The following is a 26,601-nucleotide window of genomic DNA, read 5'->3' as shown; positions in this document are numbered from 1 at the left end:
AAACTTGTTTTGGAACAAAAATAAAGGAAGGCTGGGCCCTGAGCTCAGAATAACCCATAGCATCTACTGTACAAATTCATTACAGCAGGCATTATAGTCATGGCATATTACCTCCTACTGAATTCACAAGCACAGGCCTGAAACTCTCCCAAGAGCATAGCAAGAATGATTACTTTTACCTTGTCTAATAGATAAAGGCTAGAGAAAAAACATTCTTGTGGAGATGGGGGGGCATGTGGGGGGGAGACAATTATGGCAAAATATTTATTAAAACAGACCGACTCTAAGAGTTTATTTTTATCTGTACAATCACAGAAGTTATCACACCCAAATGTCCATGAAACTCTCTGTAACCCTGCCTCCTTGCTGTGCTTTAGTAGGTGTATAGCTAACTCTATAGACATCTTTTCCCCTTAGTAGGGCCATCAGCAGTTCCACACTCAGTGAGAGTCCTTTTGCCCCTTCTTTTGTTCAACTCTAGTAAGTTACTTCCAATTTGAAAGCTTCTAGGAGATGCCTCAAAACCAAAACACCAGGGCTTCCCTGGTGGCGCAGTGGTTGAGAGTCCGCCTGCTGATGCAGGGGACACGGGTTCGTGCCCCGGTCCGGGAAGATCCCGCATGCCGCAGAGTGGCTGGGCCCGTGAGCCATGGCCACTGAGCCTGCGCGTCTGGAGCCTGTGCTCCACAACAGGAGAGGCCACAGCAGTGAGGGGCCTGCATCCCGCAAAAAAAAAACAAAAAACGGCAGAATGTCTTCCCAGTAAGAACAAAAGTATACCTTCACCCCATTTAAACTTAATCTCTGATATCAGAATAGTCATGCTCAGCAAATCAGAGAATGATGAGTCATGTCTATCCAGTGCCCTGACCTTCCTAGGGTATCCAGTGCCCTACTATCAGCAGAGGGTAGAGTTGCAAGCTTTTCTCCCTTCTTTCTTCCTTGCCTCTCTAAAGAAATCTCCCACTCCCAGCAGCATTTAAACTTTGTCCCTGTAGCCTTGCCTGTGCTAAAGTGCTGTTAAAGGGATGTTTTGGGGGGGCAAAAAGGTCTGGGGAAAAAGGCCAAGATCTATAGCCACTCTGAACAGAAGGGAGATAGAAGTGCTTCAAACTGGCAAAGACAGACTCTGTTCCTGCCAGGATTCTTCTGTCGGTCTACTGTGCAGGTGATTCTATAAACTCCCCAAGGAGCTGTTTCCATGTGTACAAACAAAAAGAACTAAGGTCCTTGGAAGAATAGACGTAGCTGTTCTTTACATGGAGGTAAGGCTTAATATGGGTCTGGCAATGTTCTGGCTTGAAAGTAGCCAACTATGGTGTGACTGAAGACAGGTTGAGTGGAGAAACTCTGCGTGTGGGAGTGTTGTTAGCAGACAGTGAAGCAGGGAGGAAAAAGGGAGCAGGCATCTCGGTGGAGGGAGTCTCGCCTTGGTTCCGAAGCTGTAGGATTTGCCGGAGCAAGGCCTTACCTTCTTCCCGGGTCTGAAACAAAGTCAGGCAAATGTGTCAAAATATGTCCAAGGCTTTTCTCAAAAACAGTTTCTAAAATACTGACATACAAAAAAAAAAAAAAAAAAAGAAACAAAGAATAAAATACTGACATACAAAGTTCCACAGAACAAGGTAGCCTTTCCAGTCACCCTGTTTTATTTTTTTTTAATCTTTATTGGAGTATAATTGCTTCACAATACTGTGTTAGTTTCTATTGCACACCAAAGTGAGTCAGCCATATGCATACATATGTCCCCATATCCCCTCCCTCTTGAGCCACGGCAATCAGAGAAGAAAAAGAAATAAAAGGAATACAAATTGGAAGAGAAGAAGTAAAACTGTCACTGTTTGCAGATGACGTGATACTATACATAGAGAATCCTAAAGATGCTACCAGAAAACTACTAGAACTAATCAATTAATTTGGTAAGGTTGCAGGATACAAAATTAATGCACAGAAATCTCTGGCATTCCAATACACCAACAATGAAAAATCAGAGAAATTAAGGAAACAACCCCATTTGCCATCGCACAAAAAGAATAAAATACCTAGGAATAAACCTGCCTAAGGAGGTGAAAGACTTGTACTCAGAAAACTATTAAACACTGATGAAAGAAATCAAAGATGACTTAAACAGATGGAGAAATAGACCATGTTCTTGGATTGGAAGAATCAATATTGTGAAAATGACTATACTACCCAAAGCAATCTACAGATTGAATGCAAACCACTCACCCTCTTAACCACCTTCCACTTTCCACCCCCAGATCATAGTAAAGTCATGTGCTAGAACCTAAAATCCAAACCTTCTACTAAAGAACCGATACTCACATCATTGAATGCACAGCACTTTTGGGCACAAGCTGAAGCTTCATCCCACAGCTTGCACTTAAAATAATACTGGGCCAGATAGCGGAAAGCAGTGCTCTCCTCCAAGTGTTCCACTATTTCCTAGATAAGGAAATCAGGAATGACTGAGGTGACAAGAATAAGATCAGCGACCCAATTCTCATGCTCATGACACATACCCCACACGAATAGATATCTTGGATATATTTGATGTAACATTGGGCTGCCTGTTCTGACTCAGTCAACTGTTCATGAAGCCTACAAAAGAAATTGGTCTTTAAGTATAAATCATATCTCAAAGCAAGCTAGTGATAAAAAGTAAAAGCACACAGTTAAGATAAAAAAATGATAATACATAGACAAGTACGAATTTTGACATAAATGACACAGTGGGACCCAGAATAGTATTAGTGCCCAGAGGTGGTGGTTACTTCATCAAAGCTTAGAATCATTACTCTGCTACTGGTGATGGAGGAAAAGTTAGTAAACACTTAAGCTGGATAATATACCATTGCAAAAATTCCCTGGTAATACCCTGAGTGAGATTAAAAAAGATACCAAGCAATTCAGATTTTTTGTAAGAATCCAGAAAAGAACTGGCAGGAATGAAATTGCATTTAAGAACCTCTTTCCTTATCATTTCTGAGTTATTCCTTATTTTCCTGGGCCTTATCAGGAGGAGATTAGTACCTAAAGTAGTTTTCCTAGACTGCTCTGACATAAAAATTTCATTTCTTTCAATTCATTCTTGAATTTTCCAAATAGGAAAACAATTCCTCTTCAAAGAGAAGTAGCATTCTTTTGAGTCGAGATGGCTAAATTTCCAGATCAGTAATCATACACTGTGCTACATCCCCTCATTCATGTAGATGATGGATGGGAAGCTCTAGAATGTGCAGGACCCACCTCACCAGAGAAGCCAACAGAAATATCACTAGCGTGTCACTCTTTCACTCACTTTGCCAGTTTCACCAGAGCCATCTTTTCCACATCTCCCACGGCGTAAGCTCTCCAATAGCACTGTCAAAAAAATAAATAAACCGGTCACTTCAACCACTGCCCCATGTGCCATGACTAATCACATAGAGACTCAGGTCCTGCAAGCCTCCCAGAAGTTCAGACTTGGAGAATACAAAGCATTTTTACTAGATCTGATAGGTCCAGGCTACATACTAACATTCCCACTAATGATGTCAGCCCAACTTTGCTTTATACACCCTATGTGCCTATAAATATTCAGACTTCCCTATGTAGATAGATCTACATGAAGGAAAATTAAGCACAGATAGCTCAACCCCTCATCCAAACAGCAGATTTCCACACAAACTCTTCAGGACCCAATTTCAGATACCTTTTTGGCTTCCACTAGTTGATTGAGTTTCTCATAACATTCTCCTAAAGCGACCAGCATACGAGAATCATTGGGCCTGAGAGGGAAGAGAAATAGGAAATCCAAGCAAAAACTGAAGTCCTCCCTTGAGGAACCACCACCACTATTTCAAAGCTATGAAGGGAATGGACTTTAATCCAATACTTCATGTAATTATATTATTTTGTGTTCACAATTATACAATTAACACGTTAGTAGAATACACTACATAAAAATGACCAAACAACATATGGCATGTTTAAACTCAGGTCTCTAAGAGTCAAAACCATTCACTGTGATTCTTCAATAGCTATCAAAAGAGAAAGAAGAGTGTCAGCCCTTCCCACAACAAACACATCATCAAGTGGCCCGACTTACCGAAGCTGGTGGGCCCGTCTATAATAATAAAGGCAATAAAATGGCATCTTAAGGATTTCATAGGTCTGCCCAAGGCCATACCAGGCTCTGTAGTCCCGCTTATTGACCTCAATAGCATGCCTAAGAAATGGAAGAGAGACTGGTAAGAGAGCAGAATCAAAGTTAGCGACTTGCAGGCTCAATAGAGACTCCTAAAATCACAACAATCTGCTCCATCTCCCCCTCCAACTAAATGCTCACCTATAAGCCTGAATAGCAGCAGATGTGTTCTTCATTTCCATGTACTCATGTCCCATCAGCGTCCAGGCACCAAGATACCGAGGATTCAATTTCAGTGCTCTCTGGAAATACAAGGCTGCTTTCTCATGCTGAGAACGCAAACTATAATAATTGCCTAATTGAAAGACAAACAAACAAAATATATAAATAACTAGAAAGGCAAAAATAAGTCACTAAAATAGGCAGCATTCCACAGAGTAGGCATGAACCATAACCCATTCCCCCGAAGTCCTTGCAGAAAAGCCAAATTCTACATATGGGCAACATCATCATTCCCTTGGAAAATATATTTTATCTATTACACATTCTGGTGTTTTTAAAAAAAAAGTTTCCTAACACCACAAAGATTTTCTTCATTTTATTTCCTCTCAATATAGCACTTATACATATATTTCCTTAATAAAGGGTAGGAAATTCCTAGAGTATGCTTTAGATTGGTGGTTTTCCAACTATCTTCCTAGGTTTCTAAGGAGGTACCTAAAGGATTAAAAAGGTAGCACTCTGAACTCCCCTCTTCCACAAGAATCAAGGAAGTTCTATTATCATTGGTCTTAAAAAGAATATATGAAAGATTTTAAGATTCTATAAAAACTTTTATTTGAAGAAAGGGAATAAAGGCCATCTTTCTTATACTAACTAGTAAATGGATAAACGAAATGTAGTATATATCCAGACAACGAAATACTTCTCAGCAGTAAAAAGAGAAGAACTACTGACATATGTTGCAACATGGACAAACCTCGAAAAAGAGCTCAGTGAAAAAAGCTAGACAATAAGACTAAATATTCCAAGATTCCACTTATATGAAATTTCCAGAAAATGCAAAACTATACAGATAGAAGGCAGATCTGCTGGGGATTGGGAGTAGGGCTGACTGCAAATAGACCCAAGGGAACTTTTTGGGATGATGGAGTGTTCTAAACTGGATTATGATTATGGTTACACAACTGTATAAATTAGCAAAAACTCAGTGAACTGTAAGCTTAAGATAAGTAAATTTTATGTTATGTAAATTATCCCTCAATAAAGCTATTTTTAATATATACCAATAAAATGGACAACCTAGAAGAAATGGACATATTCCTAGAAATGTATAAGCTCCCAAGATTAAATCAGGAATAAGTAGAAAATATGAACAGACCAATTACCAGTAATGAAAATGAATCAGTAATAAAACAACTCCCAACAAAAAAAGTCCAGAACCAGATGGCTTCACAGGTGAATTTTACCAAACATTTAGATAAGAGCTAACACTTATCTTTTCCAAATTATTCCAAAAAATTGCAGAGCAAGAAATGTTTCCAAACTCATTCTACAAAGCCAGCATCACCCTGATACCAAAACCAAAGATACCACAAAAAAAGAAAATTACAGGCCAATATCACTAATGAACATAGATGAAAAAATCCTCAATAAAGTATTAGCAAACTGAATCCAACAATACATTAAAAGGATCATACATCATGATCAAGTGGGATTTATCCCAGGGATGCAAGGATGGTTCAATATCTGCAAATCAATCAATGTGATACACCACACTAACAAAATGAAGAATAAAAATTATATGATCATCTTGATACAGAAAAAGCTTTTGACAAAATTCAACATGCATTTATGATAAAAACTCTCCACAAAGTAGGTATAGAGGGAACGTCAACATAATAAAGGCCATATATGATAAGCCCACAGCTAACATCATACTCAAAGGTGAAAAGCTAAAAACTTTTCCTCTAAGATCAGGAAAAAAATCAAGGATGCCCACTTTTGTGACTTTTTTCAATGTAGTACTCAAAGTCTTAGCCACAGCAATCGGATAAGAAAAAGAAATAAAAGGAATCCAAATTAGAAAGGAAGAAGTAAAACTGCCACTGTTTACAGATGACATGATTCTATACATAGAAAATCCTAAAGATGTCACCAAAAAATTACTAGAGCTCATCAATGAATTCAGTAAAGTTGCACACTACAAAATTAATACAGAAATCTGTTGCATTTCTATACACTAATGACAAACTACCAGAAAGAGAAATTAATGAAACAATCCCATTTACAATCACACCCAAAAAAATAAAATACCTAGGAGTAAATCTAATTAAGGAGTTAAAAGACTGGTACTCAGAAAACTATAATACACTGATGAAAGAAAATGAAGACACAAACAGAAAGATACACTTTGTTTATGGATTTGAACCATTAATATTATTAAAATGACCATACTACCCAAGACAATCTACAGATTCAATGCAATCCCTAACAAAATACCAACGGTGGGACTTCCCTGGTGGTCCAGTGGTTAAGACTCTGTGCTCCCAATTCAGGGGGCCCAGATTTAATCCCTGGTCAGGGAACGAGATCCCGCATGCCACAACTAAAGATCAAACATGCCACAACTAAAGATCCCGCATGCTGCAACAAAGACGCCACACGCGGCAATGAATATTCTGTGTGCTGCAACTAAGACCCAGTGCAGCCAAATAAATAAATAAATATTTTTAAAAAAATACCAATGGGATTTTTCACAGAACCAGAACAAATAATCCCAAAATTTGTACGGGAACACAAAAGACCTTGAACAGACAAAACAATCTTGAGAAAGAAGAACAAAACAGGAAGCATTACATTCCCTGACTTCAGACTATACTACTAAGTTACAGTGATCAAAACAGTATGGTACTGGTCCAGAAACTCACGCACTTATGGTTAATTAATCATGACAAAGGAGACAAGAATATACAATGGGGAAAAGACCACCTCCAATAAGTGATGCTGGGAAAACTGGACAGCTACATGTAACAGAATGAAATTAGAACATTTTCTCATACCATATAAAAAAATAAACTCAAAATGGATTAAAGATCTAAATGTAAGAACAGAAACCATTAAAACTCCTAGGAGAAAACAGAGGCAAAACACTCTTTGACAGGAATCATAGCAATATTTTTTTGGATCCATCACCTAAGGCAAAGAAACAAAAGCAAAAATAAACAAATGTGATCTAATTAGACTGAAAAGCTTTTGCACAGCAAACAAAACAATCAACAAAATGAAAAGACAGGGACTTCCCTGGTGGCACAGTGGTTAAGAATCCACCTGCCAATGCAGGAGACATGGGTTTGATCCTACATGCCGTGGAGCAACTAAACCCATGCACCACAACAACTGAGCCCGTGCTCTAGAGCCCACAAGCCCAAGTACTGAAGCCTGCGCGCCTAGAGCCCGTGCTCCACAACAAGAGAAGCCACCACAATGAGAAGCCTGTGAACCGCAACGAAGAGTAGCCCCTGCTTGTCACAACTAAAGAAAGCCTATGCACAGCAACAAAAACCCAATGCAGCCAAAAATAAATTAATTAATTAAAACAAAACAAAACAAAAAGACAGCTTACTGAATGGGAGAAAATATTTGCAAATGATATCCAAAATATATAAACAGTTCATACAACTTAATATCAAAAAAACAAACAACCCAGTCAAGAAATGGTCAGAAGACTTGATAGACATTTTTCCAAAGAAGACGTACAGATGGCCAATAGGCACATGAAAAGATGCTCAATATCATTAATCATCAGAAAAGCACATCATGGGGCTTCCCTGGTGGCGCAGTGGTTAAGAATCCGCCTGCCAATGCAGGGGACACGGGTTTGAGCCCTGGTCCAGGAAGATCCCACATGCCGCAGAGCAGCTAAGCCCGTGTGCCACAACTATTGGCCCTGCGCTCTAGAGTCCATGAGCCACAACTACTGAGACCATGCGCCACAACTACTGAAGCCCGCGTGCCTAGAACCCGTGTCCCGCAACAAGAGAAGCCACCGCAGTAAGAAGCCCACACACCACAACAAAGAGTAGCCCCCAACTAAAAGAAAGCCTAACTAAAAGAAAGCCCATGTGCAGCAACTCCTAGAAGAAAACCGCAACTAAAAGAAAGCCCACGTGCAGTAACAAGGACCCTACACAGCCAAAAATAAATAAATAAATTTTTTTTTTTTAAAAAAGAAAAGCAAATCAAAACCACAATGAGATATCACCTTACAACTGTCAGAATGGCTATCATCAAAAAGACCACAAATAACAAATGTTAGTGAGGATGTGGAGAGAAGGGAACATTTGTACACTGTTGGTAGGAATGTTAATTGGTGCAGCCACTAGGGAGAACAGTATGGAGGTTCCTCAAAAACCTGAAAATAGAACTACGATATGATCTAACAATTCCACTTCTGGGTATATATTCCAGGAAAACAAAAACACAAATTTGAAAAGATACATGCACCCCAATGTTCAAAGCAATATTATTTACAATAGCCAAGATATGGAAGTAACCTAAGTGTCCATCAACAGAGGAATGGATAAAGAAGATGTGGTGTACATACATAATGGACTACTACTCAGCCATTAAAAAGAATGAAATTTTGCCATTTGCAACAACATGGATGGATCTGGAAGGTATTATGCTTAGTGAAATGTCAATTTGAGAAAGACAAACTATCTATTATCACTTATACATGGAATCTAAAAAATAAAACAAATGAATGAATATAACAGAACAGAAACAGACTCACAGATATAGAGAACAAACTAGTGGTTACCTATGGGGAGAGGGAAGTGGGGAGGGCAAGATAGGCATAGGGGATTAAGAGGTACAAACTACTACGTGTAAAATAAATAAGCTACAAGGAAATATTGTACAGCACAGGGAATATGGCCAATATTTTATAGAACTTTAAACGGAGTATAATCTATAAAAAACTTGAATCACTATGTTGTACACCTGAAACTAATACTGTAAATCAACTATACCTCAATTTTTTAAAAAAAAAGAGGGCTTCCCTGGTGGCGCAGTCGTTAAGAATCTGCCTGCCAATGCAGGGGACACGGGTTCGAGCCCTGGTCCGGGAAGATCCCACATGTCATGGAGCAACTAAGCCCGCAAGCCACAACTACTGAGCCCGCGTGCTTAGAGCCCGTGCTCCACAACAAGAGAAGTGAGCGCACCGCAACAGAGTAGCCCCCACTCGCCACAACTAGAGAAAACCCGCGTGCAGCAGCAAAGACCCAATGCAGTCAAAAATTAAATAAATGAATAAATTCATTTAAAAAAATAAATAAATAAAAATAATAAATAATAAAAGAAGAAAAAACAATTTGAGATATACCAAGACTCTGAGGGATTTTTCATGAGATATTGTTGAGTGAGAAAAGTAAAATACAGAGAAATGTGTGTAATATGATCCTATTTTTGTAAGCAAACAGCCCATTAAACCCTGCATATGTGTATGTGTATGTTTCATGTGGTATGGGACATGCTAACACAAGTATGTTAAAGGAGGAAAGGTGCAGTGAGGGAAAAAAAACCTGCACTTTAAAAAAGTTTCCGTTATGTATAAATTGCATGTGCATAAACTAGATAAAAAGATGGATTTAAATGTATATATACTAATTTACAGAGATAATGATATACTGTCAAATGGAAAAAGCAAACTGCAGAGAAATTATACAATTCCACTTTGGTAAAAAACAAGTAATAAGATTTCTATATATGTGTTTGTCTTTGCTTTCAATTTGTCTAGATTCAGCTGTCAGTTTGATTCAGGAGAAATTATTTATAACAATTGTCTGTATCACCTAAGATCATTCAAGTTCACATTCACCTGGGAAAAAAGCAAGATGGAGGGCTTTATGTCCTATAAAAGGATACCTTTGCTTCTGCCACTGACTCAGACCCAGAGACAGAGGAATAAGCAAACTCTAGGCAGATTGTCCAAAGGCTAACTTCTGTAATAGAATAGGAGAAGTGAAGTAGTGGTAGCAAGGGTATAAGCTTTAGCTGCTAAAGGAGTCAGGATGAAAAGGAGGTGTTAAGGAAGTCAGAACAGGCAAGTTCTGGGCAAAGATTAAGTAGATGAGATTTTCTGACCAGTTGGAACAGCTAAAATGTACTGAATGATTACAATGTGCTGGGCAACTTACATTGTTAAAAGTGCTTTTTATATGTTAATTTACTTACTCCTCACAACGAATACATGGGAGAATGTTCTACTGTTATTATCCCTTTATGGATGAGGAAAGTATAGCACACAGAAGTTAAATCCAATGTCACACAGCTAGTTAGTAACAAAACCAAGATTTAAACTTGGGCAGTTTTGTTCCAGAGTCCAAATCTTAACCATGCTATACTGTAATATATACATATATAAATACATATACGTATTTGTTTGTGTGTGTGTGTGTGTGTGTGTGTGTGTGTGTGTGTGTAAAGCTGCCTCTCAGAGACTGGGACTCCAGAAAAGATGCAGAGGAAGCATTCAATTCACATCAAGACATAACTGCAGAAGCAAGGACTAAACAAGTAGGAGATTCTTGCCATCACTCTATTCTTAAGTTGTTTCATTCTCTTTCAGGTCTTCAGTTTCTTCTCGTCTCTCTCCACCCTTCTTTCTCCTTTGTGAAAGCTGAAATATATTTTTTGTCATATCTAATGTTCCTTTTTCTTGATTTTTAAGATAGGTGGGCTGAATTCAACAAACATTTATTGACCATAAGTCAGGAACTTCGCTAGGCATTACAGATACACTGAAGAACAAACAGTTCATTAAGAAGTTTACCAATCAAACGATTATTTAAAAAACCAGATGGGAATTCCCTGGCAGTCCAGTGGTTAGGACTCCGCACTCTCACTGTCAAGGGCCAGTGTTCAAACCCTGGTCCGGGAAATAAGATCCTGCAAGCCACGAGGCATGGCCAAAAAATAAATAAATACATAAAATAAAAAAAAAAACAGAAACTCCTAAAGCATTACTCTTCATATGTACGTATCCTTTGATTTTGTTTTGTTTGGTTTATTTTTTGCAGTACGCGGGCCTCTCACTGCTGTGGCCTCTCCTGTTGCGGCGCACAGGCTCCGGATGCGCAGGCTCAGCGGTCATGGCTCACGGGCCCAGCCACCCCACGGCATGTGGGATCTTCCCGGACCGGGGCACAAACCCGTGTCCCCTGCATCGCCAGGCGGACTCTCAACCACTGCACCACCAGGGAAGCCCATATCCTTTGATTTTAACTGGCTTTAAGTTAGTAAGCTAAAAAAGGAACAGTTCATTATCTCCCCTACCTCTATTTCCTTTCTTCAGGTGAAGGACACTGTTATCAATCTGGTTACCCATTCACCAATTCCTGTAAGTTCTACTTCCTAAATATCTTCTAAATCTAATCGCCTCTCTTCATTCCTCCTGCCAATACCTCAGCTTGGGCTCTCATCATCTCTAGACTGGATTATTGCAAAAGCCTCCTTGTTGGTCTTGCCCTTTTTCTAATCCTCCCAGCACACTGTCTCCTGTTATCATTTGAAAATGAAAATCTAAAAACATTTATCATTCTCTGGTTTAAAATCCTTCAGAAGACTTCTCCTGCCTTAAGAATAAAATCCAAACTTTTAGTAAGGCACAAAAGGCTCTTCAAGATCTGGCCCCGTTCATACATTCCCTCCTCCCACACCATGCTTCAGGACACTAAACTATTTCAGGATCACTGTCTGTTTCACACTTCAATGCCTCTGCACTGCAATACCCTTCCCAAGTCAATCCATCTCCTCCTTTAGTGAACTCTTTCTCTCCTGCCCATCCCTCAGGTATCACCTTCTCAAGAAGCCTTCCCTCATCAGACTGGATTAGCTACTTTTCCTATATACTCTCTTAGCATCCTATGTTTACTTCAATCATAACCCTCAACCCACTATATTATAGTTGTTTCTTACTGGTCTTCCTCAGTAGGTAATGAGGTAGATACTGCAACACAAACCACCATATCTGGCACTCAGAAGATGTTCAAAAGATGTTTTCTGAATAAACTGGAGTTCCATCCTCACTTTAACAGACTTTATACTTCATTCTCAATGCTCTGATATTGAAAAGATTATTTGTTCCTCTTACCTATGTTCCCATAGGATTTTTCTTTTTTTAATATTTATTTCCCATACTACACTACAACTTCCTAAAGGGCTGGAAATATTTATTGAATGACTGAATTGAAATTCTATCAGTTTACTAACAACATCCTAACATACAAATGTATGTTCTCAATGCAGTGTCACCAAAGACCCAGGAACAGGGTCTTTCATCTCCAGGAAACTTAGGCTTTCAATCACAACCAATCAAGTTTACTTTTATCCAAGAGTGGCCATTCATCTATTTATGTCAACTGATTATCAGGTCACAGTAGTGTGGCCAAGTACATAGGGTCATGGTTCTCAACCAAGGATGATTCTGACCCCAAGAGGTTATTTGGCTTTATCTGCACAACTGGGGGAAGGAGGTTACTGACATCTAGTGGGTAGAGCTGGGTATACTTCTAACACCCTGCAATGTATAGGACAGACCCCCACAAAAGAAATTATCAGCCAAAAATGTCAATAGAGCCAAGAGTGAGACACCCTGATACAGAAAAAGATACACTCTCATCTCTTTTCATAGGATTGGAAATTCTTACAAACATTTTAGTAATATTAGTAAGTTTAAAATACACAGGCTTTTTTTTTTTTAAATACACAGGACCTCCCTGGTGGTCCAGTGGTAAAGAATCTGCCTTCCAATGCAGGGGACACGGGTTCGATCCCTGGTCAGGGAACTAAGATCCCACATGACATGGGGCAACTAAGCCGTGCGCCACAACTACTGAGCCTGCATGCTGCAAACTAGAGTCCACGCACTCTGGAGCCCGCACGCCACAACTACAGAGCCCATGCACTCTGGAGCCCACGCACCACAGCTAGAGAGAAGCCCGCGTGCCACAGCAAAGAGCCCACGCCGCAAAAGAAGATCCTGCATGCCTCAACAAAGACCCCGCGTGTCGCAGCAAAGAGCCCACACCGCAACAGAAGATCCTGCATGCCTCAACAAGGACCCTGCGTGTCGCAACTAAGACCCAACACAGCTAAAAAATAAATAAATAGGGGCTTCCTTGGTGGCGCAGTGGTTGAGAGTCCGCCTGCCAATGCAGGGGACACGGGTTCGTGCCCCAGTCCGGAAGGATCCCACATGCCGCAGAGCAGCTGGGCCCGTGGGCCATGGCCGCTGAGCCTATGCATCCGGAGCCTGTGCTCCACAACAGGAGAGGCCATAACAGTGAGAGGCCCGCATACCGCAAAAAATAATAATAAACAAATAAAATAATAATTTTAAAATACAGGGACTTCCCTGGTGGTGCAGTGGTTAAGAATCCGCCTGCCAATGCAGGGGACACGGGTTCGAGCCCTGGTCCAGGAAGATCCCACATCCGCCGAGCAACTAAGCCTGTGCGCCACAACTACTGAAGCCCACGTGCCTAGAGCCCGTGCTCTGCAACAAGAGAAGCCACCACAATGGGAAGCCCACGCACCACAACGAAGAATAGCCCCCGCTCACCACAACTAGAGAAAGCCCGCGTGCAGCAACAAAGACCCAACGCAGCCAAAAATAAAATAGATAAAATAAATTTACTAAAATAAAAAACCCACATATATATATAAAAAATACACACGTTTTTGATCCAGCCTTTCAAGGAACTAATTATACAGAAATAGTTGCATAAACATACAAAAATAAATATATACATACAAAGATGTTTCCTGAAGCAATTTTTATGTTAACAAACACTAGCCACAACTTATACAACAGAAAACGATTAAATAAAAATAATGGCACATCTATATAATAAAATACTAAATAGCCATCAAAAATAATACAATACAACTCTACATGTACTAGCATGGAAAGATGGAAAAGATATATTGTTAGGTTAAAAAAAAGGACATTACAAAGCAGTGTGTATAATGATACAGTTTTTGCAAGCAAACCATACACACACACATACACCATTTATAGTACTCACACAGAAAAATATTCTGGAGTCATATCCACCAATCTTGGGGATGGGATTACAGTGATCCTTCACATTCTATTGTATATAATTTTGTTACCTTTTTTTTTTTTTATAAATTTATTTTATTTATTTATTTTTGGCTGCGTTGGGTCTTCGTTGCTGTGCACGGCATTTCTCTAGTTGTGGTGAGCGGGGGCTACTCTTTGTTGTGGTGCGTGGGCTCCTCATTACGGTGGCTTCTCTGTTGTGGAGCATGGGCTCTAGGCACGTGGGCTCAGTAGTTGTGGCACATGGGCTCTAGAGCACAGGCTCAGTAGTTGTGGAGCAAGGGCCCAGTTGCTCCGCGGCATGTGGGATATTCCTGGACCAGGGCTCGAACCCGTGTCCCCTGCATTGGCAGGCGGATTCTTAACCACTGCACCACCAAGGAAGTCCCAATTTTGTTACCTTTGACACTTATTTTTTTTGGCTGTGCTGTGAGGCATGCAGGAATGCAGGATCCCAGTTCCCCGACCAGGCATCGAACCCATGTCCCCTGCAGTGGGTGCACGGAGTCCTAACCACTGGACCGCCAGGGAATTCCCTTTTTTTCTTTTGACACTTTTATATTATTGTTATTTTTACATTTGGATTACTCACAATAAAGATAAAAAAAGAAAAAAGATGGTGACTCTTACCAATTACACAGCATGTTTCTACACGATATTTATCAATCTCACAGAGGTTGTGAGCCAGATAACTCAACTCAGATTTCATGCTCTGAAAGAAAAGAAAGACGATCTAAGCATGAAAAAGGAACCCCTACATAATTGTTCTTGTAGCTAATGCTACTAGGTGACAATCCAACCCAGGAGATCAAAGCACAAAAGAGCTTAAGTCCAAGCAAAGGAAGGAGCTCACCCTGACATAAAGAAGGTTGGAGAATGTGTCCATATTTTCAATCCTGTAAGGGTCTTGTTTCCTTAGCTCATTAAAAATAGAGAGGGCTTTGTCGATATCTGCAGAAAGAAGACAGAGAGTTCAGAAAACAACACAGCACTACCTTCAGGGTTTGATGGTATTTCGTTGTCCTTATTCACTCACCTCTGATATTGTGATAGGCAACTGCAATTTGGGAAACAATATATGAGCTCTTAGAGAAGCCCACATCAATGAGATTCTGATACTTTTGCAGGGCCTCCTCTATCAACTGCAACTCTGTGTATATATGAGCCAGAAAAAACTCTTTCATCCAGGTGTCTGGCAAAGACAGGAACTTCAGCTGGCAGCAGGAGAGAGAGGAACACACTTAATATACTTTGACCTCTCTCCCAAATGAACATCAAGGAACTATATTGTCTAAAAGAATTTAACACCAAAATTTTATTAGAGTACCTAATAATGAACACAGGGCAGTTCAATTAAGTGAACAGGACTTACAAGCACAATAGGGAGGAATAGGGAGGAATGGTCTAGCTGGGGACAGCTTCAAAGAAACGACAGGATTTGAGGCGAGCCTTGGAGGATGGGTAGAAACTGAATAGAAAAAGGGAGAGGAAGAGAAAAAAGACAACGTTCTAGGTAAGGACAATAAAAATAGAGGAAAAACAGTCATAATGAGTGTGGGTAAATAGAATGAGGCAACTAGCTCAGTTTGAGGGGAGGCTATGTGTTGGGAAGAAGTGGAAAAATAAGACTGAACTGATAGGGTGGGTCCTATGCTGCAACAGGAAATGGGATGCAACAGGAAACCACTGCAATTTTTGACAGAAGAATGACATGATGACATGGGTGCTTTAAGAATAAGTTTGGAAACAGTATGTCAGATGGCTTGGAAATGGGAGTATAAAAATGGGAAAGCTAGATAGAAAGTATTTATTACTTTTAAGTAATCCAAATTTGAGATGATAACCAAGACAGCAAAGGAAACCAAGAGAAAGAGATGCAGACAAGAAGGTAACCATGGCAATGTCTGGCGACTGACTAGATAAAGGGAAATAAGAGAAAGGGAAGAGACAAAATATGACTCTGAGGAGTCAAGACTGGGTGCATCCTGAGAAACAGAGATACAACTGAGAGTCCATCAAGTTGGGAGGAAGAAAGAGAATTTGGTAGGCAAGATGAGAAATTTGGTTTTGCATATTCTGAGTTCAGAGATAAAACAAACTTTTAATGAAAGTCTAGTAGGCAGTTAGAGATAGGTAAATACAAGTAAACCAAGATTGAGATTTCAGACACAAATGTAGTAGCATGTATCACTATTGGGGAAAATCAACCAGCCCTTGGTCCTTTAGAGCCAACAAAAGGAAGTGTGTTGTTGCTTCTATTAACTATTGAATAACAGCAAAATAAACTTTGTAGACAATGTTCTCTAACAATGACTAATAAAACAATGCAGTTTATAAAGCCATTTTATATACATTATTTCATTAATTAACAAATCTCTAAATCTCAACAGAGACCTATGAGAGCTCAGAAGAAACATTAAAAATGTTTTTAACTCAATTCTTGATATCAGAGAAATCGTTCCTATAGCATCTTTGGAATTAGTAGAGAAACTATAATAACACTTAGTCTATAAAACAAGTTACAGTAAAACTTGAATGTGAAAACATGAATATGAAAAGATACTCTAAGTCAACTGAATGCAAATGCAACAGCAACTACCAAACAAGATCTAGACATCAGTCTTTCAAATAAAGACCTAAATCCCAACAAGAAGAGCAAGGAGCAAAGTACTATAGTACTTTCTGTGTGAGTACTATAAATGGAGAAGGAGCAAAGAGGTAGCTATAATGAAAGGTTTAGCAAAACTTTCTCCCCCTACCCCATTATTAAAGAATTACATAAGACTTGAAGCAGAAGATTTTTCACATAGCTCATCTCAATTTACCATCTCCTTGTCTGTAATCAAGTTACAGAGCTCTAGCCAGGCTCCCCAATGCAAAGGCAAAACATGAGTAGCCTCCACAAACACATCAATGGCCTCTTTCACCAAGTCCAGCTTTCGAAGCACCACACCATACCTAGGAAAGAAGGGAACGATCACAGAAGTTAACAACATCTCCCCTCTACTCAGAAGAATATCTCACATAAGTTCCAAATTACTATAACACTTACAGATAAAGGCCAAATCCATCAAGCTCCCGAGCCTGGTGTTTTTTGCTGAGCTCCACTCTCAATTCTCTGAGAGCCTCATTTTTCACTTGACCTTTCTCCAGTGGGCCTAGGAAAGAAACAGAGTTTCTGATCTAAGGGTAGACTGCTGTCTTTCATTTCATAGACCTAGATATTCCCTTTGGCATCAACCAAAGTTACACCTGGAACTTCCAGCAAACACTCACAAGTGGCCAATGACATCTTTTTTTTTTTTTTTTTTGCGGTACATGGGCCTCTCACTGTTGTGGCCTCTCCCGTTGCGGAGCACAGGCTCCAGACGCGCAGCCTCAGTGGCCATGGCTAACGGGCCTAGCCGCTTCGCGGCATGTGGGATCTTCCCGGACTAAGGCACGAACCCATGTCCCCTGCACTGGCAGGTGGACTCCCAACCACTGCGCCACCAGGGAAGCCCCCTCCAATGACATCTTACACAGTCCATTTACTTTATTATAGAAACTGCAACTGATAAGTGGTCTGCAGTCATATTTTGTTAGGCCCACACAGGTTTTTAAAAATCTGAATTAATTGTCAATGCTGAAAACTCAGAAGCCTCAACTAAAAATCTAAATTTCCAGGTTCAGGTTGCAGGGAACAGGTTAGGGCCAGCGGAAGAAAGCCCCTGACAACACCAGGCCCACATTCCCATAGGGCAACCCTCAGAGGGAGTTGGGTGACAACCAGCCAGTTGTGCTCTCCAATTTGCAAACTCCTCCTCAGTGGACTCCTCCTCAGTCCACTTCCCATGTTTATATTACCTGCCTGGCTCCTATAGGCATTATAGAGTTTGTTTTAGTCCAAAAGGTAAGAGAAAGAAATTCATACCTAGGCTATCAACTGTTTCATCATCCTTCTTCTTTTCTCCAGACTGTAAGAGAAAATCAATAAATAGGTCTTTTTTCCGCTTATTCTGAAACCTGTAGCAGCCTGATTCAACCAAAAAGTCCAACCAAAATGACATCTACTATTGGTCACTAATTTTAAACAACTATTCGGGGGCTCCCACTGGCCAAATCTGGAATAATCTGAGTACCAAAATGATAAAGTGAAATAATGAATTATAAACAATTAAAAACACAGGAATTCTTGAGTCCATACTGATACTAGATAAATGCATAAATAAGTGGAGAAGGGGAAGACAGACTCTTGCTTAGAATTTACTACTCAAGAGAGTGCTGGAGTAGAAAATCATCATTTTGCAACATTTTAATAAAGAATGCTTCAGGCAAAAATTAACAATGAATTTCTTGACTAATGGTTATTTAGGTTTTTAATTTTTTTGTCTATTACAAAAAACCCTTCAATGAACAGCCCTGTACATATATATATCCTTGTGCACACACTGAAGTATTTCTATTGGACAAGCTAAGTTTCTTAAGGAAGAATTGTTTGGGCATAGTATTTCAAATTGACATAATCTGCCCAGAGCAGCGGCCCACACATGTCGGGGCGTGGGTTTCATCTCCCCATACCAAGGAGTGGGTGGTGGGCTGAGGTCCCAGTGGTTCTGGGTGCCAAATCTCACCCACAGGCACGCCAACCAAACCAACGCCAAACTACTTTTACTCCTGAAACAGAGTGTCTACTGCCCCATACCTTTGTCAATAATGAATATTACCAATATTTTTATATTTTCTTTCGTACTATCATTTTTTTTACTTTACTTATGATGTCTTCTTTATTATTGCTAAGTATTTATAAAGTACATTCACCAAGTAGACTTTCGCTAAACTATTTGAAGATTAAACTTTTGCTACTGGGATTCTAAATATGGATGTTTCACTGACAGCAGAATGACATCTTAAAATGGCCCTCACCAGATATCTAGAATACATGTACAGGAAATAGGCTTTCTTGCTATTGCAGCCATGCAGGAAATGTGCTGCCCGATCATACTCTTTAACGTCAAAGTAGGCCTTGGCCAGGGTGTAAGCATCCATATCCTGAGCATCCTCCTAAAAAAGAGACAAGTTAATGTAAGTGGTTAGGAACAGGATAACAAAAGTTCAAATCCAAGAATATTCATTAATTTCAAGATGTAAGAAAAGATAATTATTTTCCTCCTCCCAAAAACCTAATACTTATTTATTAGTTTATGAAGTAAGGTCACAGAACATTTTTTCAAAATAAAACCTTGGGGACAATATTAAAATTTAAAAAACTAAACCAATGCACTCAGAAACTTTTATTGTTTCTGCAAATGTTGTGGGAAATTGCATATGCTTTAGTGTTAGGGACTTGGATTTAAATTCTGACTGCTTGATTTCCTGGTTTCAAGACATTAGTAGGGAACTTACTTAGCTTCTCTGAGTATTCACTTCTTCATCTGTAAAATGGAGCCAGTAATACGGATTTGATATGAGGAAAAAGTGAGAAAGTCATGAAAAATGTCTAGCATTAACATGTGACATGCCTTTCCTTCGGCAGACTTTTATTTCTTTTCTTTTTTTTTTTTTTTTTTTTTTTTTTTTTTTTTTTTTTTACGGTATACGGGCCTCTCACTGTTGTGGCCTCTCCCGTTGCAGAGCACAGGCTCCGGATGCACAGGCTCAGCGGCCATGGCTCACGGGCCCAGCTGCTCCGCGGCATGTGGGATCTTCCCCGACCAGGGCACGAACCCGTCTCCCCTGCATCAACAGGCGGATGCTCAACCACAGCGCCACCAGGGAAGCCCTTCTTCGGCAGACTTTTAAATTTCCACATAAATGCAACATGCTGTGGAATTACTTATACTTTTTGTATTTCAACAAAGTTTTGACATGTTAGTATTGTAAAAACCAAAAAAACACAGCTATAATTCTCTATGTAAAAAAAAAAATGAAATGATGCACATTTGAGGTAAAAACATACAATCCCCGTAAATTCTAAGGATAAGTTGATTAAAACTTTAGTAATTTCATTCTCCTCATCCTTCATGTCCAAATATTACCAGCACAAAACTGGAACCAAAATTATGTTCAATATTTTCTTCATTGGATGAAAATGTCCTAAATATGGCCATTCAGCTTAGGATTGTGGTGGCCCTTTTCACGTACACTCACCATTTACTTACTTCTTCTCCTGCCTCTCTCACCTGCATTGTATCTTTTGGATTAAGGAACATTCATTGTTTTTAAGTGTGTGTGTGTGTGTGTGTGTGTGTGTGTGTGTGTGTGGTTGGTGGGGGTGGTAATCAAGAAATGGCATCTTCAGGAAAAATAAAATGGATTATGATAAAGATCTTTCAGATGACACAGACTATGTAAACATATGTACTATAGATCATACATAAAATGTATTCCTATCTCATTTAATTGTCTCAATATCCCCACAAAGTAAATACTATTATCCACAGATGGGGAAAACTGTGGCTCAGGAGGTTAATTAAGTTGCCAAAAGTCACTAGTATGGCTGAGATTTGAACCCAGAGCTGTCATCCAAAATCAGTTTCGTGTTGTTGTACTGGGCTGGCCAAAAAGTCCATTCGGTTTTTTCCATTAGATGGCTCTAGTAGTGCTTAGTTGTCTTTAACTTCATTTGAAACAATTTTGTTAGAGTGTATTGTGACAGCTGTCACATCAGGGTTTTTTTTTTTTAATATTTATTTATTATTTATTTTTGGCTGTGTTGGGTCTTCGTTTCTTTTTTTTTTTTGCGGTACGCGGGCCTCTCACTGTTGTGGCCTCTCGCGTTGTGGAGCACAGGCTCCGGACACGCAGGCTTAGCGGCCATGGCTCACGGGACCAGCCGCTCCGCGGCATGTGGGATCTTCCCAGACCAGGGTACAAACCCGTGTCCCCTACATCCGCAGGCAAACTCTCAACCACTGCGCCACCAGGGAAGCCCGGGTCTTCGTTTCTGTGCGAGGGCTTTCTCTAGGTGCGGCAAGCAGGGGCCACTCTTCATCGCGGTGCGCGGGCCTCTCACTAACGCGGCCTCTCTTGTTGCGGAACACAGGCTCCAGACCCGCAGGCTCAGTAGTTGTGGCTCACGGGCCTAGTTGCTCCGCGGCATGTGGGATCCTCCCAGACCAGGGCTCGAACCCGTGTCTCCTGCATTGGCAGGCAGACTCTCAACCACTGCGCCACCAGGGAAGCCCTCAGGGTTAATTTTTTTAAAAACTTATCAAAACTGGTGAACTTCTGTGTAGCCATTTTAATATTGAAGATAGAAGGAAAAAAGCAACATTTTCCGCATATTATGCTTTATTATTTCAAGAAAGGTAAAAATGCAACTGAAACGCAAAAAAAGATTTGTGCAGTGTATGGAGACGGTGCTGTGACTGATCGAACGTGTCAAAAGTGGTCTGCAAAGTTTCGCGCAGGAGATTTCTCACTGGATGAGGCTGCATGGTTGGGTAGACCAGTTGAAGCTGACAGCAATCAAATTGAGATGTTAATTGAGAACAAGCAACGTTATACCATGCAGGAGATAGCTGATATACTCAAAATATCCAAATCAAGAGTTGAAAATCATTTGCACCAGCCTGGTTATATGAATTGCTTTGATGTTTGGGTTACACGTAAGTTAAGCAGAAAAAAACCTTCTTGACTGTTTTTCCGCATGTGTTTTTCTCTCTTAAATGCAATGAAAACGTTCCGTTTTTAAAACAATTGTGACGGGCAATGAAAAGTGTATAGATACTGTACAATAATGTGGAACAGAAGAGATCGTGAAGCAAGCGAAATGAACCACCATGAACCACACCAAAGGCCGATTTTCATCCAAAGAAGGTGATGTTGTGTATATGGTGCAATTGGAAAGGCGTCCTCTATTATGAGCTCCTTCCGGAAAACCAAACAATTAATTCCAACGAGTACTGCTCCCAATTAGACCAACTGAAACAGCACTTGATGAAAAGCCTCCAGAATTAGTCAACAGAATATGCATAATCTCCCATCAGGATAACGGACAACTGCATGTTTCTTTGATGACCAGGCAAAAACTGTTACAGCTTGGCTGGGAAGTTCTGATTCAACTGCTGTATTCACCAGACATTGCACCTTTGGATTTCCATTTATTTAGGTCTTTACAAAATTCTCTTAATGGAAAAAATTTCAATTCCCTGGAAGACTGTAAAAGGCACCTGGAACAGTTCTTTGCTCAAAAAGACAAAAAGTTTTGGGGGCTTCCCTGGTGGCGCAATGGTTGAGAGTCCACCTGCCGATGCAGGAGACACGGGTTCGTGCCCCGGTCCGGGAAGATCCCACATGCCGCGGAGCGACTGGGCCCGTGGGCCATGGCCGCTAAGCCTGCGCGTCCGGAGCCTGTGCTCCGCAACGGGAGAGGCCACAGCAGTGAGAGGCCCGCGTACCGCAAAAAAAAAAGATTAAAAAAAAAGATTAAAACTTTTGGTAAGATGGAATTATGAAGTTGCCTGAAAAATGTGAGGAGGTAGTGGAACAGTGAATACGTTGTTCAATAAACTTCTTGGTGAAAATGCGTGGTTTGTATTTTTATTTTAAAACCGAAGGAACTTTTTGGCCAATCCAATAAAAACCTTTGACGCTTCTCCCCGTTATGAATACTATCTAGGTTGAGCTAGAAAACCTAAAAGGCTGAAATCTTAAGCAAGGATTGTTTACTAATCTCTCCAGCTTAAGTAAGAGCACCACTAAGTCTTTCAAAACTCAGCAAAAACATACAGATAAAATCGCTTAAAACACCCAGCTCTTTGAATGCTTGAATTTCCCCTAGGATGTTAAGCAGTATGCTCCCTTCCGGTGACAGAGCACTCAGTATCTCTTCTGATGATGGGGAGCACTCAATGTGAAGACGTGCTTACCTCTGTAATAGGCGGCGGCGGCTGCAGCTCGGACAGAGGCAACGCCGGGAGGGAGAAGGCCAACTCCGCAGACCTGGAACACCCACACAAACTGAATCAGCTAAAGACTCCCAAGGCCGAGGATCCAAGCCCGGTCCCCTCGGACTCCGACATCTTACCATTTGCTACTGTGCAGTAGGCCCCGCTCCCGGGTAAGGCCCGCGATAAGTAGCAGCTGCTTTTTAATTTCCCGCAAATTTGAGAAATCGCCGCTCGATGACAGGGCGGGGACCACGGCAGCCGACACTGACACCGGGACTACAGAAGAGCTGGCAGCCATTTTCCTGTCTTGGCCACCCCAGCCAATCACCAGCGAAAATACTAGCTGCCCCTCCGCACCAAAAAAGTCTGTCTGTTATTGGCACGCTCTTGCTCCAGAGAAACCAATCAGAAATCTTTCTTCTCGTAACGTCAGTAAGAGGCGGGGAGGGAAGAGGCAATTACTTCTCCGATTGGCGAAGAACTAGTGGGGCGCGAAAGTTAGAACAAGAAAGAGGGGGGATAGCCACGACTTCTGGGCGGGGCAGAGAGGAATGAGTGATTGGGAAGGTGGCTTGGGAAACTAGGGTTGGGAATAGGGGCAAGAGAGTGCAGAATGATGTGATTGGACGAAAGATAAGAGTGTAGTTCTTGGGTAGATTCTGTGCCGCTGGATGACATAGTGGTGTATGTGTGTAGCAAGGATGTCTGGTATCCTCTAGATTTTTTCTTAAAGAAGTAAATTGTATGGCCACAGGTGGAGAATTCTTCCTCTTTACCCACCTTTTTCTTACCCCGGGGGAGTGGGGAGAGTAACTAACATTTATTGAGGGCTTACCTTATGACAGGTTCTGTACTTTTACATACATAATCGGGTTTAACCATTAAAACAGCTCTACGATATTGTATCATCCCAGTTTTATAGGTGAAGAAAACGAAAGCTCAGAGAGTTTGCATCACTCTTCCAAGGAGAGTGTTTAGATTATAACCCGGCTCTGACTCCAAAACCCAGAGTTCTTAAACATTACATGAACATTTTCAACCTGTTTTGTTTTTAACCCTTTCATAGTAATATATGGTTTTACCAACTCCCTTGGGAATGTTTTGAACCCATTCTTTGGGTGTTATATAGAAGTGATTTTAAGTAAATCATGTTGTTTAGATTAACATGTATTATTAAAGATTGTATTCTAAAGTCAACTTTATCGCAACATACTATACAGTGCATGAAGGCAAAATTCTACTTTTTTCTTGTTTCATAAGTGTTGCACACTTTGTATTTGTTTTAAATTTATAATTTAAGAAAAAATGATTTGTTAGCAAATACAAAAATTACAGTATATCATACATCTACTCATGTGTATCTATGTATATATATTTGTATATATATACTGAATATAAACTGAATAAATACTGACACATAGAATGAAATGTAACTGTTTATGGCATTATAGATAGATAATGCTTTTATGACATGTTTAGAATTCTTATATTTGCCCTTTAAAATGTTATTGTTTATTTTTATAATTGTCTATAATTTTATAGTTTTTGTTTTGTTTTTAAATAACAAGAAAATAGAGATGATTTCAATATGCTTTTGGCAAGCACTTATTTACAAACAACACATTTTTAGTGTAGCCAGTCTTTTGTCCCAATGAATGAAAAGATAAATTGGATATAATTGTCACACAATTTTTAAAAATAAATTTATTTATTTATTTATTTATTTATGGCTATATCGGGCCTTTGTTGCTGCGCACGGGATCTTCTCTAATTGCGTCGAGCGGGGGCTACTCCTCGTTGTAGTGCGCGGGCTTCTCATTGTGGTGGCTTCTCTTGTTGCAGAGCACAGGCTCTAGGTGCATGGGCTTCAGTAGTTGTGGCACGTGGGCTCTAGTAGTTGTGGTGCTCGGGCTTAATTGCTCCACGGCATGTGAGATCTTCCCAGACCAGGTATCGAACCCGTGTCCCCTGCCTTGGCAGGCAGATTCTGAACCACTGAGCCACCAGGGAAGCCCATTGTGGGTAAATTTTTAAAGTATATATGACTTAAAATAAAACACTACAACAGTCAAATCCACCACGGAGGCTTCCAGCGTTCAGCTGAGTAATACAGCTGACCCTTAAACAACATGGGTTAGAACTGTGAAGATACACTTATATGAAGATTTTTTCAATAAATACGTATACGTGGGCTTCCCTGGTCTGGGAAGATCCCGCATGCCGTGGAGCAACTAAGCCCGTGCACCACAACTACTGAGCCTGTGCTCTAGAGCCCGTGAGCCACAACTACTGAGCCCATGTGCCACAACTATTGAAGCTCGTGCACCTAGAGCCCGTGCTCCACAACAAGAGAAGCCACCACAATGAGAAGCCTGCGCACCATAACGAAGAGTAGTCCCTGCTCTCTGCAACTAGAGGAAGCCCGCGTGCAGCAATGAAGACCCAACGCAGCCAAAAAAAAAAAAGAAGTTATACTCAGATTTTTGACTGGGGGGCGGGGGCTGGCACTCCTAAATCCCATGTCGTTCAGATGTCAACTGTAAACTGTTTCATGTTCCTCTGATCACCAAGAACCACTTCACATTCATTCTTTCATTCACTCAAGACCCAAACTGTTTCCTTTTATCAGGAGAAAATATTTTAATAATTATCTTATTTGTTAAATGTTTAAAAAATGAAAGCCATAATCACCACCTTTAATGATGTGGACTGCCCCCCCCAACACGTTTGTGAACTCCTTATCTCTACTTCCTTGCCTTTCCAACACCACCAATCTCAGCCCAGTTCAAAGGTGTTTTATTTCCAAGCTGACATCAGCGCTCCTTTTACATTTCTTCTCTCTCCAGGGGTACAATGATGGTAATAATGAGTTCTTTACTGGGAAGCAGTTGAGTGGAGAGCTGTAGAATGTGGGCCCTAAGCCATATTACCTAGGTTCAAGCCCTAACTCCACCATTACCAGCATTCCCAAGATCTTGAGAATATCATTTATTCTATGTCCTTTAGGTCATTCAATGATAAAATGAGGACCATAACAATAATTCCTGCTATTCAGTTGGGGTAAGAACTGAATGAGATAATCCATGTAATATAGTTAGAGCAATTGTTAACACAATGAGCACTGGATACATGTAAGATATTCTTGAACACTTACTCTCTGCTGGGATCTTTGCATATCAGATCACTAATTTGCAGGACAACCCTGCAAAGCAGTTTACAGGTATGATACATTTATATCAGATACAGTATATAAGTATGCTTATACATAACATACAGTATATAAGAACAGTTTAAAGAATAATACTAAGGGACTTCCTTGGTGGTCCAGTGGGTAAGACTCTGTGCTCCCAATGCAGAGACCCGAGTTCGATCCGTGGTCAGGGAACTAGATCCCACGTGCATGCCAAAACTGAGAGTTTGCATGCCCCAACTAAAAGATCCAGCATGCTGCAATGAAGACCTAGCGC

The 26,601-nt window shown here is 40.4% G+C and overlaps 1 protein-coding gene and 1 non-coding gene across 2 annotated transcripts; both read right to left on the bottom strand.

The window, feature by feature from the left end:
* Positions 1 to 282: 282 nt before the first annotated feature.
* On the bottom strand, positions 283 to 23,432 carry CDC23 (cell division cycle 23). The gene is made up of 16 exons (XM_060006916.1): positions 23,272 to 23,432; positions 23,114 to 23,186; positions 19,167 to 19,304; positions 18,175 to 18,217; positions 17,314 to 17,419; positions 17,087 to 17,219; positions 15,298 to 15,475; positions 15,115 to 15,212; positions 14,892 to 14,973; positions 4,331 to 4,484; positions 4,091 to 4,210; positions 3,695 to 3,770; positions 3,302 to 3,363; positions 2,523 to 2,601; positions 2,326 to 2,445; positions 283 to 1,484 (listed from the first exon to the last, which is right to left on the bottom strand). The coding sequence occupies exons 1-16, from the start codon at positions 23,430 to 23,432 to the stop codon at positions 1,314 to 1,316; spliced, it is 1,794 nt and encodes a 597-aa protein (XP_059862899.1). The 3' UTR covers positions 283 to 1,313.
* On the bottom strand, positions 18,789 to 18,910 carry LOC132423787 (small nucleolar RNA ACA64). The gene has a single exon (XR_009519097.1). It is a non-coding gene; the product is annotated as a small nucleolar RNA ACA64 (small nucleolar RNA).
* Positions 23,433 to 26,601: the final 3,169 nt, after the last annotated feature.

The sequence above is a fragment of the Delphinus delphis genome, chromosome 3, assembly GCF_949987515.2.
Source record: "Delphinus delphis chromosome 3, mDelDel1.2, whole genome shotgun sequence".
Classification (NCBI taxonomy): Eukaryota; Metazoa; Chordata; class Mammalia; order Artiodactyla; family Delphinidae; genus Delphinus; species Delphinus delphis.
The sequence above is the reverse complement of the archived record's forward strand: the minus strand, read 5'-3'. Positions and strand labels throughout refer to the sequence as shown.

Coding starts and splice junctions, on each gene's coding strand:
- CDC23 (XM_060006916.1), bottom strand. CDS start 23,432: ATGGCTGCCAGCTCTTCTGTAGTCCCGGTGTCAGTGTCGGCTGCCGTG. Junction 18,218..19,166: donor ACATGTATTCTAGATATCTG/GTGAGGGCCATT, acceptor TTTCTCTTACAG/TCTGGAGAAAAGAAGAAGGA. Junction 15,213..15,297: donor TGCCTATCACAATATCAGAG/GTGAGTGAATAA, acceptor TTCTTTCTGCAG/ATATCGACAAAGCCCTCTCT.